Source organism: Lissotriton helveticus, chromosome 4_1, assembly GCF_964261635.1.
Source record: "Lissotriton helveticus chromosome 4_1, aLisHel1.1, whole genome shotgun sequence".
In the NCBI taxonomy this organism is placed as follows: Eukaryota; Metazoa; Chordata; class Amphibia; order Caudata; family Salamandridae; genus Lissotriton; species Lissotriton helveticus.
This window is the reverse complement of record NC_136063.1, coordinates 1,633,198,336-1,633,210,988: the sequence shown is the minus strand read 5'-3', so window position 1 is coordinate 1,633,210,988 and position 12,653 is coordinate 1,633,198,336. Positions and strand designations below refer to the sequence as shown.

Here is a 12,653-nt window from a genome sequence, read left to right as displayed (position 1 = left end):
GGTGGAGCAGGAATACGGGTGTAGTAGACAAATGTGCTGGTGAGGGGACTCAAGTGGAGCGGGGGTGCGCATGGAGTAGTGAGGGTACAGGGTAAGGACGTAGGCACATAGGTGAAGGGCGGATATGGAGCAGACACAGGTGGAGGAGTGACCAGATCAAGCTAAAGTAAAGGTAGTGGTAAAGTGAAGGAAGCGGTGCAGGAGAAGAGTGAGGGTGGCAGCGGCAGACTAACCCCTCCGCGCCGGGGTGGTGTGGCGAGGTGTCCCAGGTGCCTTGTTCTGCGCCCTGCCTTACTGCTAAGCTCTCCGCAGGAGCTCTACTCAGCTCTGATCTTATCAGCTGGAGCTGCAGGGAGCTGGCACCGCCGCCAGGAGGTGGGGAGTAGAGCGAGACGTCACTCCTAGACTTGGTGCTTCTGCACTCCTGCCGGGGGTAGAGCCGTCCCAAGTGTTAGACAGAGGCAAGCTCACACCGCACTCTCCACCGGGAGCGTAGCGAGCAGAGACGGGCTATAGCACTAAGCACAGCGCGCAGAGACACCCCGAAGCGGCGGTATTTGGGCAAGCAAGCAGATAATCTGCTCGAGGAGGCCAGCCGATAGAGGGAAAATGCCTGCATCGCACCACGCATTCCACCCTGGGGAGGTAGCCGAGAAGCGGGGGGAGGGCGGGCAACATGGAAGTGGCAGCAGCCGATCCCTGGGAACAGACCAGGACGCCAAAGAGTCCACTGTTTCCTGGGGCTCCAGGGAGGCTCTCCAGACATCGTTTCTCTGCTAGGGCAGCAACTCCTCTATGTGTCACGGCGGTGGTGCGGGCCTGGTTAGATTCATCCAGGCAGTCAGAGTTCGCATTAGGCCCGTATTGCTCTCAGGGTCGATACGCCATCAACAGTCCGATAAAATGCGCATGAGTAAAGTGAAAAGAAAGGGTCCATGTTATACTGGTTTATATATTACACCGACACACGTGACGAATGCCGTGTAAAGATTAAATATGGTGACCAAATGTGTCCAGAGCTTTCTCTCCTGGCTGAGTGCCACTCAAGCCTTGTTACTTCGACTCCACAGCAATAAAACACAGCTTTGTTATTTCCGCGCTGTTTTACTCTCAAACTAGCGGCAGCGCGGCCCTTTCCGTGTCTCCTAGCGCTGTATGCACATCTAATGCATGCACAATTGTCCCGTCGATCTAAGTAGGAATTTACTTTCTACAAAGGTGTTCTATTAATGCACGGATGAAAATCAGTCCTGTATGATAGTTAGGCACCCGGGGGAGACTGCAGACGCTGGGGCATTACACAGCATTTGGAGCGGGACGCAGAATATGACTTGTTTAACCGGTGATCTTTGGAAGTGCGTCGTGCACGTGCTTTGTGCACTTCCTTAGTTTAACGCGCGCAGACCGGGGTAAATCAAGTTAAAACATCACTGTGAACGGCGGAGATCAAGGCGGTATCAAAACACTGGCAGCATGGCATTGTGGTCCAGTGAGCACATGCCGTTGTCACTTAGAAGCATGCTACATGTGTGTTTCTTGTGCAAACTCGTGCCCAGTGGCGGCGTCTGCCCGCTGTGCTTGAGGAGTGCTGCTCGGCTTGTGAGGCTGTGGGAGGGGGCCGCCAAAGCTACAACAAGCACATGAAAAGAAGAAAAATATGAGAGCAAAGTGTGAGGGCTGAGTGCCACTCAAGCATTGTTACTTCGACTCCACAGCAATAAAACACAGCTTTGTTATTTCCGCGCTATTTTACTCGCAAACTAGCGGCGGCGCGGCCCTTTCCGTGTCTCCTAGCGCTGTATGCACATCTAATGCATGCACAATTGTCCCATCGATCTAAGTAGGAATTTACTTTCTACAAAGGTGTTCTATTAATGCACGGATGAAAATCAGTCCTGTATGATAGTTAGGCACCCGGAGGAAACTGCAGACGCTGGGGCATTACATATCATTTGGCAGAAGAAAGAAGGACGTGCAGGCAGAAGTGGAGGGGTGGACGAAGGAAGTTGGAAAGACGTGAGAAAGGAAAGAAGTGAAAAATTAGAGAAGTGTGCCAGGAACAAGGGAAAGAAAGGAGGAAGGAAATGGAAGGTGTGTGGCGACTTCGGAAAAATGCGATGCCAGATAGGTAACGAGGTGAGAATATATGGAGACATGACGAGGAAATTAATGAAAGGCAATGGAGAAAGTGGAAGATGAATGATGAGGAAAACAATGATGCACAAGTACAGAACGAAGGCAGGAAGGGGGAAAAGGAGGGACAAAGTGGGAGCCGTGGAATGAAGAAGGGAAAACGTGGAATGCCAAGAGGATGAAGACACATATGTTTCCAATTAGACTGAAGTCGATGAAGGGGAGACATTAGGAACAAGAGCGGCCGGGAAACTGAAAGTACGGCCGGCCACCGGCCAGCCATGAATAATTAGGGGAGGAGAAGCCGCACAGCACACACTGGGAGAAGCCCTTTGATGTGGTGGCGGCCGTGAACAAAATGCAATTAGGAGGGAGGGAGGGAGGCTGATGCGCGTGCTTGTTTGGTCACGTGATTCACGTGAACTCAAAGAAAACCGCACCAAAAAGCCCTTGGTTTCACGAGTATTTTGAGCACTTGAATTCTCTCCATTTCCCATTCCTTCGGAATGGAAAAGGCGAGACCTAAAAAGCTATACCGCCTATTTAAAAAAAATATATAATTATGCTGGTACGCCTGTGAGGTGCAAAGATTTACACACTGTTTTTGTTTGAGAAATGTAATAGTTTGTTTTAAGACTGGGTTGTAATTTTGTTGCGCAGTGTAGTAAATATTGCAATACTGAGATGTATATGTAAACTTATACATTAGTAATGTATATGCAAACTTCACTAGTTGGGATACTTTCTTGTGGGAAGAAGATAATAAAACCCTTGATCCTGTTCTTTGATAGGAGCCAGCGCCTCTCTATGATCTAGCTATGCTAGCCTTGGAGAGTCCCGAAAGCGGATGGACAGAAGAAGATGGTCCTAAGGAAGGCCTCGCAGAATACATTGTCCAATTTCTAAAAAAGAAAGCAGAGCTGATGAAAGATTATTTCTCTCTCGAAATTGATGAGGTAATTTCTACCAGTGCTCGACTCCTTGATGCTTTGACTGACTTTGGTGTACCTTACAGAGTTAAATATATGGCTCAATCAAATTAAAGAAGAATTCAGATTTTGCAAACTTGGGGTAGGAGCAGCAAATTCTAGCATGTCTTTAATTTCAACGTACTGAGCTGACTGGCTTTAGGTTTTTTAGAATTCAAGAACGTGTCTTAAGGTTCAGGTTCCAAGTTGCTGTTTAGGTGTTTGAACTCCCTTTACCGGCCATTTCTTTGTTCTCTTGCTCCGCGCTGAGATAACTTTGTTCTTTTACTACAGTCCTGGCTGTGTGGTGTTCTCGAATACTGCAGCTATGTGTAAAGAAATGTTTGAAAGAATCAGTAACTTTTGAAAATTATGTTTAGATTTTAACAATCCCCGTTTGCTGGTATACTTTGTATTTGTTAATCCCTTACTGTCAACCTCACCTTTCTCCATCCCATTTAAATCTCAGTGCAACCTCCACCAAACCTTGCCGTCCCTCCGCTATTCCTTCTAAACCACAACTTTCTTGCATTGCATCCTCTTGTTTGGAGACTCCCTCTTTTGTAAATGTTTCTGTTGCTTGCAGGGAGGTGCATTCTTTGTGAATCTCTTACACGCAGACATATACACAAGGGCTTAAATATTTTGGGGCTCATCATAATATGTGCAAAACTGAAAATGTATTGGTTCAGCTGCTTATGTTCTAAATTCCTTACAGCACAGCAGTATTAAATTAATTCTACTGTTACAAAGACTGCAGTGTGTAGGAAGCTGGCGTATATACTATTCCAAAGTAATGTATAGTGTGTACAGAGTCCAGTGGATCCCCAGAGATATAGCAGAGGCTAAATTAGATAATCACTAACCGCTCTATTTGAGCTAGTGTGGTCGAGCAGTTAGGTTTATTGGGAGGGTGTGTTAAGCATTTATTGTATCCACTCAATCAAGAACTGATGGCACACACTCAGAGACTGAACCCAGACCAATTGGGTAGGAATAAAAAGGTATACCTACAGTTTATTTTGTAGAACCAAGCAGGACTTGGCACAGGTAAGTAAAATGTACTTTCAATTGTAAAACATTACACAGAAATGTAATTGGGAATGGATTTGCAGACGTTACAGGTTTGTACATGCTTTGAAAACAGTTTACATTACATAGAAATTACTTTTGAGTTACTTTTAGATTACACTGTCTACTCGGGGTGATAAGCCTAGATATCACACTGTGAATCCTACAATACACAGGTAAGTACGATTTTTTGGGGATTTAACACTCAGTTACTTTTCTCTTCATACAAAAGCAGTTCAACAAAAAACATTTTAGTACTCGTCACATTGATTGCTATTGGGAAAAGAAGGTTAGCGGTTCGCAAGTAAGTAAACGACCTTTGGTTATGACTTTTGGGGGTTAGGACCAGGGTTCCCCAAGGTCCAGTTAGGCACTCAAATTGCACCACCAGCGGCACTGGGGTGGCTGGGGGCGGAGTGCAGGGGCCCAATGTTTGCCAATGGGGCTAAGAGGGTCTTCGATCAGGGACTACTGGTGAGCAGGCCACTTGGATTTGGGAGCAAAGTTCATGGGTTTAGAATCAGCACTGCCAGGGCAACAGCCAGCACAGGAGATGCACCACCAACGGCACAGGGGCAGCCAAGTGCAGAGTGCCAAGGAGGCGTCGGGGACCCTGTGGATTTAAATGAAGATCTCCGGTTTGGAGAAGATGCTGCAGGGTCGGCCAGGGAGGCTTCCTGAAGGCAACCACCCGCTGGAGACGTACGTTGGGTTCTTGGGGGATGCCTGGACACTGTTGGTTGGGCCACCCAATGCTGTGGGGCATTAGGTGCAGGGGTGTCTTGGCATCAGGTCTTCTTACCACCTTTGGTCACGGTCGGGGAACACTTCAGGTTAAGGTAGGTCTAGGTCAGGATCGCTAGGGAGACCTCCTCGTGGTGTTGGGCCACTCTAACTCTGGCAGTGGGCGTCTGGTGCATAACAGTACAGCCGCCTGGATGCGGGTTCTGTATTAGAAGTCTTTGCTTGAGTAAGTCCGGTGCTCACGGGAGACAGAGTCTTTAAGATGGTTGCAGGGCAGGACCTCCGGGCTCTGGGGGGCTGCTGGATGCGCCCAGGTTTCTGCTGTAGTCATCTCTGAGTCTGACCAAGCCGTTAGGGCTGTGGCCAAAGCAGTTGGTGTCCTCTTCTTCCTGGGTCAGCATGGCTCTTCAGTCCATCTTCTCTCTCCATAGAATCTAAGGAGGCAAGGTTCAGGGTCGCCCCTAAAAACAAAATTTAAGGGGGTACATGGATGTTAAGGTTGGGACCAATGGGTCCCTTCCTTGGGGTGAGAACACCCGTATTATGCCACCCTCCAGTGGAAGGAGGACAAGAGCCTCTCCCTAATTGACTGGGTGCCCTCATCTCCAAGATGTGGGGGACTGAGCTGTGTGCTTCACCTCGCCTCCCCCACTGGAGGGGTGGGGTTGGCAAAGGTGGGCACATCTCTCTTCCTAACTCTGTTTTCCCGCTGATTCTCTCGCCCGAACAGAAAGTCAGACCTGGTGGGAGCCAGTTGCTGGGGGCATCAAAAGGCAGGAAAAGCTTTCAAAGCAATGGGCCTTTGAAGCTTCCCCTTTGTGGACCAAGTCTATCCTTGGGGGAAGGCATGACACCTCTGCGCATGATAGGCTTTGCCTCTGGACTCTGAGAGCAGAGGCTCTATACCCAGTGGTCCAGAAACCTGTCTGGTATTGGCAAATGGCGGGCAGCCATTCAGGAACCACACCAGGATTGGTTGTGTTTTAGGGGGCATCTCTAACATGTCCTCTGTGTGCATTTCACAATAAATCCGACACTGGCATCTGTGTGCGTTTAATGTTCCGAGAGGTTTGCTACCAAACGTCCCAGTTTTCAATAAAGTCATTATGGAGCTGTGGAGTTCGTAATGACCAACTCCCGGATCTTTTACCCTTTATTGCTTTACTGTACTTACAATGTCTAAAAATAGACTTAGACACTGTAGGGGTACAGTGCTCATGCAACGGTACCCTCACGTGTGGTCTAGTGCACTCGGCTGGATGGGTGGCTTACCTAGGCCACTGGCAGTGGGTTGCAGGCATGGCACACAGGGATGAGTGCCATGTTGACTCTTCACTTTTCTCTGCACCAAAACATACAGTCTGCAATGGCAGTGTGTGGGTGTTATGGTAGAGGGCATCTAAGGGTGGCACAATAAGTGATGCAGCCTTAGAGGCCTTCCCTGGTCATAGTGTTTCTGGTACCCATTGTACCTTTTACAAGGGGCTTACCTGTGGCCGGAGAGGGGCCAATTGTGGGTACAAAGGTACAGCTTTGGGAAAGAGCACATGCCCTGGGAACCTGATTGGCAGGGATCCAGGGCACCTCAATTCAAAATGCATCAGATGTCAGGCACCAAGTGGGGGGTGACCATGCAATAAAGGGCACTTTCCTGCACAGTGTCTCTCTTAAGAGTTGCGTTCCCTGTCAACTCCTCCATAGGTTTGAATTTCACTATATAATGCGAAAGGGATATTTTTAATATGTTTTAGAGTATTTGTTTTGCGGAGTAAATTACAAGGTTCATTGGTCTCCGATGTCTGTCTGTTCGCTACATTTTTTTCCAATCTTTTAATTGAGTTTGGCAAACAAAACAATAACAATCTGTCACCAGTTACACAGTTGAGCTTTCTCGCCGACCCAGCAATATTACGTTTTCACAATGCTTCTTGGCGCAGCACCTTCCCTCATAGACCATCTTCTCTGCTTGCATACACCCTGCCATATCCGCTTCCCATTCTGCCACTAACAGGACTGCCCGGACCCCCGATCCTCTGGCTAGGTTTCGCTTCCCTACTATGAGACCCCAGTGTAATCAACAATTTTGGGAGTATTGTTATTGTACCAATCTCTTTGCTGTTTTTTCAATGGGTAGGCCCATCACATTTGTAATACATTCAGCCAACTTTACCCAGTCGCCTTACAGTTTCATGCCTTCCCATACAAATCCGACCACAGCTCCTGGTGCACATTTGTGAGGGACTCCTCCTCGTTTTATAGAGGGTCGTTCTAGAGTAATAAGCTCTGTGGACAATACAGAGTTGTATAAGCCTAAATCCTGGCTTGATAACAATGTCTCTTGCACCCCTGAGTGTCTTCTCCCACTCGTGCTCCTCTAATTTCCCTACATATGTCTCCCAGGTTACTTTAATTTTTTGGAGGACAGCCAGGCAATTATTGAGTAGTGTTTTATATATGAATGATGTAGCCCCTTTAGCCCAGGAGTCTTCCAGTAATCGGTCTTCCAGAGGGGCCGCTTTGATCAACTCAGTTCCCTTTGGGATGTGTGAGAGCACGGCGTGTCTGACATGGAGGTATTTGAAGTACTCTGATGTTGCTAGCTGGTATTCGGTCTCAAGGGTTTCAAAATGGACAACCTCTCCTTTGCCACCGGTCAGCTTGGAAATTCTTATGCAGTTTCACTTTATGAACCCCTTCAAGGCTCCCAGTGCTTGTAAGATATCACTGTCCAATAACTGCGTCTACTCTGTTGGAGTACCATTCCATCCCAGAAATGCTGCTGCTTCTTTTCAAATTCCAACAACTGCTGCTGTATCGGCCAGAAGTGGCATCTGGTGTCTACCTGGGTATAGTAGCGTGGGTAGCCTCTTTCTCCAATCATGTGTCTGTTGGCTGGTTCCTCTAAAACGGCAAACACCCAATCATTTACTGTCCCTAGCTGGGCCACCCAGTAGTAATGTCTGATGTTTGGCAGCGCAAGGGCCCCATCATATACCCCCGGGTTAGTTTCTGCATCGCCATACATGGGGGACCCACATTACATAGTAGGAGACATAGCTCGGCTTCGATATTACGAAAGAAATCTGCTGATCCTGGATATGCCATATTTCGAAGGGTATATAGAAGTCTTGGCAATATTAGCATCTTAAAGATGGCCGCTCTACCCTGCAATTACAGTGCTAGAGCTCACCAGTACCTAATATCCTCTTTAAACCTTCCCATGAGGATGTAGAGCTTTATGTCCAGAAAGCGAGTGCTACTCTTAGTTACATTAATGCCAAGGTGCCCAAAGCCGGCTTGCGCTAGCGAGAAATCCAGTCTTGGGTTCCCTCCCGTGTGTGGGTATATCAGGTTTTACCCCAGTTCATCTTGTGTCATCAGTGTTGACCAACATTTCTAAATATCTGTAGAAGCTGCGGTACTGTCTGTTCAGGGTTCACCACATAGAACAGAATATCATCAGTGTATAGGGAGATGGGTCCCTCCCAGGATCCTGTTCCATCATAGGCCCCAAATGAGTGGTTACTGTCTGACCCACACCACTAGGGACTCCAAGACCAGAGCAAATAGCATTGACGAGAGTGGGCACTCTTATCTTTTGCCCCTTCCCAGCTCAAATGGGCTGAATATACTCCATTCACCTTGCCCTTAGCCAGTGGCTTTTGGTAAAGGAGCTCTACCCAGTTTACGAAGCGCAGGCCAAAGCCCAGTTTCTCTAGGGTTTGTAACAAATAGGGCCACTGCAGCATATCAAACACCATTGTGACGTCTAGGGAGAAGACCAGCATCTTATCCTGTACTCCGTCCAGAAGTCCCATGACCCCATGCATACCGCAGGTGAAACCTGTTCCCCCTATTGGGCATAAGTCCCATTTATTCAAGGTATAGGGGGACCCACTAAAGTCTGGCTTCAGATACCTTTTTTTTTTCTTTTTTTTTTTTATAAATCTTTATTGGCATTTGAAATACTTAGGACAAAACAACGTGGACATTCTCAGAGTTTGTACAATAAGAATCGCCCCATACTCATGACTACAAGGTTAACTGCATCAGATACAATCCCTGCATATGTGTTAAGCCAACAGTTAAAAAATGTTGTCCTATCAGCATGCATTCTAACACATCATTCCTTGTACCTTCAAAACCCAATTCTTCTGTCCAAGTTTTCATTGTACTTGAAAACATTTCTGTATCAAATAAACCCAATGTCCCTCCCCTCCACCCACAACTAAAACTAAAACATAGCCCCTCCCCCATGTCTGGCGTGTGTCTCTATAATATAAACCTTAGTCTTTACCATTTATTCATACCAGTGCTCTGTCCGTTATGTCCTTGATAAGCATTTCCCCTTTCATTTACTAGTCCTCTGGCCCATTATCCAACTGTACAGTCCCGGTGGGTTCCTCCCGTATATCATCGTCTATCCTCTCGCTTTTTATCTCACCCAACATTGCCCTCCATGCCCTCACACCATCCTCTAGTTTTTTTTATCAAGTCTAATCTGTTGCATCCGAATCAACTTAGCCGTCGCCCACTCCTTCATGTCCCGTATCCATTGCATCTTTTTGGGTGGTCTGCGACTTAGCAGGAAATAACTATCTGACTTTTCACAAACACTAGACCCAAGAGGATAAACTTCCTTTTAAGATTCTTGTTTTTAGGTCGGGGTAGCAAACCAAGCAGCATCACCCGGATCTCTCTTGATATGTCCACCCCTCGCTACTTGCAACGCAATCAAAACGTTTGTGTAGTATAATTGAAGCTTTGGGCTGGAGCAGACCATATGAATAAATATTGCTTCCGCCTCCCCACATCTGGGACATTGCCCCGATTGCTCTTGGTATATCCTGTGTAACATCTTGGTGGTAAGATGTGTCTGGTGTACATAATTGAATTGAATCAGCTTGAACCTTGCATTAAAGCTCACCTGCTTAACCACTTCATGGATTTTTGTCCAGTCTCTTCTCTGTTATAGGGTCGCCTGTCCGTGTCTCCCATTTTGCTTGGATTTGCAGTGCCGGGTCCAGCCTATCGTCTCCGATTGCTTGGTATAGGTGTGATATCAACCTGCGCCCTTTAGCCATCAGTATCAATGTCCGTAACACATTAGAAACAGGGGGCTCCTCAGGGAACATGGGCCACAACTACCTAGTCGCCTGGGCAATTGTTCCATACTGTAGGATCTGTTCTAGGCCCAGTGTAAAGGCCTCTACCTCCTGCTCATGTGTGATGTACTGCTTGTTGATATATAGGTCCCCCATGGTGAGGCATCCCCCCTCCTGCCATCTGCGCACAGACATGGATGTGGATATCAGGTGAAAGGGTCGGACCGCCCACAGGGGCATGTCCAGGGCATAGGGGCCTCTTTTTATCACCCTTCGGACGACAAGCTCCCACACCTCAACCACATGCCTAACGATATATATGGGCTTGTTAGTGGAATCTGTGCCCCAACATTAGTAATTCAGGAAGTGTTGCACTCCCAAAGGTCCCCGCCAGCAGGGCCTTCTCCCAGTTCTCGCCATCGTCCTGCCAATGTACCGCGTGTTGCAACTACGAGGCCGCATAATAAAATTTTAGACATGGAACTTTCAGTCCCCCATTCTTCCAGGTTCTCTGAAGAGTGGCCAGGCCTACCCGTCTCCGCTTAGGCCCAGACAGTAAGTCGGTTAGAAGCCTATCCAACATTGCAAAAAAGTGTCGGGAATCTTAAAGAAAGAATGCTGCATTGCATAGAGGCATCTCGGTAAGACAACCAGTTTAGAAAGGGCTATTCTCCCCATAAAGGACAGAGGCAGCTCACGCCAGAAGCAAACCTGACCTCGCAGTCCCACAATGGTTGTCCCCTATGTTAAGCCTCTGGTATTGCTCGGCCTTTTCCGCCAGTCTAACTCCTATATATCTAGGCGCAAATCGCACCCATGGGAGCCCCACCTCCGGCAATCCATTGTACGGAAGCTGAGCCAGTCTACCCAATAGAATTAATTTCGACTTCCCTGAGTTTATTCGTAGTCCTGACACGGGTCCAAATCTTTCAAGAACATCGAGGAGTGTCGCTATCGCCCGACCCTGGTTTCGGAGGTACACCAATGTGTTGTCCGCACACATAGACAACACATTAGTAGTCTCCCCTAGTGTGATCCTGAAGGCCTCCATTTCCTTCCGCAAGCTGACCGCGAGTGGTTCCATTGCAAGGCAAAAAGAAGTGGCGACATGGGGCAACCTTGTCTACTGCCTCATTGCAATCAAAAAGCCTGTGACACTAGCCTCCCCATTCTGATCCTAGCACGAGGGTCCAAGTATAATAACTGCACCCATTTCAGGAATTGTGGCCCCACACCCAATGCACCCAGGACCTCCCAAAGGTACATCCACCAAACCGAATCGAACGCTTTTCGAGATCTAGTCATGCCAGGGCAGATTCTTCCTGTCGTAAGAGGAGTGAATGCCATAACTGAGCCAACTTGATCAGGATGTATCAAATATTGCATATGTGGCTGCAGTTGAGCAGCCATGAACCTGCTAAGGACTTTTATGTCAATATTCAACAAAGAAATAGGCCTTTATGACCCCGGCAGCTGAGTATCCCTTTCCGCCTTGGGAATCATAACTACCAGTGCCTCATCCATGGAGGACGGGAGGATACGGTTTTGATACGCCTCATTATACCTATAGAAGGCGATCTGCTAGCAAGGGTGCAAATTTCTTCTAGAATTCGGCCGGTATGCGATCGCTTTCCGGACTTTTGGTACACATCAGGGACTTTATACCCTCTAATATTTCCTCTTCCGAGAGCGGGTGTCCAACAATTGGCTAACCTCTCTTTCTAACCGAGGTAAGTTCAGTGTAATGAGAGAGTCCCCCACTCCTTCCAGAGCGGGCATAGGACGTCCTGCATATACTCCGGCCAAGTCATCAGCTAGGGTGTCTAAGATTTTCCCCTGACTGTACACCAAGCTTCCCTCCGCGGATCTCATCGAGACGATGGGTGCCACTGGTTTCTTATTACTGATCAATCTAGCAAGTAGCATCCTGGAGCGATCACCCTCCACGTGTAGACGCTGTTGATATGCAGTGTAATGGAACTTTTCAAGCCTACATAGCGCCACCAACAACTCCTGTGTCACCCGCCACTCATTCAAGTGACCAGGATCCACGTGTAGCGCAGCTTCCAACTCGGCTAGGTTCTGTTCTAAAACTTTGATGTCCCTCTCGAGTTACTGCCGGACCCTGTAACTCGTACTGATGCAAAACCCCAGGACTACTACCTTCCTTGTTTCCTATTCCATACCTCTTGAGGATGCCGAACCCCAATTCATCGCAAAATAATGAGAGATCTCTTCTTCCAGCTACCCGGCGAAGGGTGGGTCAGTGAGTGCCTCTGTAAACCGCCACAACGTCGGAATTGCCGTCCTGGGCCTGCCAGTACTTAAATTTAAGAGCAAGGGTGAGTGATCCAAGATATACCTCAGTGGATACATTATCTCCGCTACCCTGGACATCAAAGTTGACGACAAAAAGAATTGGTCCAACCTACTGAACGTAGTAGTCGCGGGGGTTTAACAGGAGAACGTCCTACTGTCTGGCCCTCCATGCGTCTACTAACCCCATCTCCCTCATAACATCCATTAAGATCGCAGTCATGCCTGGTTTGGTACCCACGGTTTGAGGCTCACGTTCCAGCATCCCGCCCATTACACAATTGACGTCCCCAAAGAGGACTATGTCCCCACCCAG

General features: G+C 47.9%; 1 protein-coding gene across 1 annotated transcript in view; it reads left to right on the top strand.

The window, feature by feature from the left end:
* The window catches only part of MLH1 (mutL homolog 1), a 440,315-nt gene that overhangs the window by 341,414 nt on the left and 86,248 nt on the right, over positions 1-12,653 (top strand). The window contains exon 16 of the mRNA XM_078685874.1: positions 2,925-3,089. Within this exon, the coding sequence (XP_078542000.1) occupies positions 2,925-3,089 (165 nt within the window). The remainder of the gene's footprint in view (positions 1-2,924; positions 3,090-12,653) is intronic.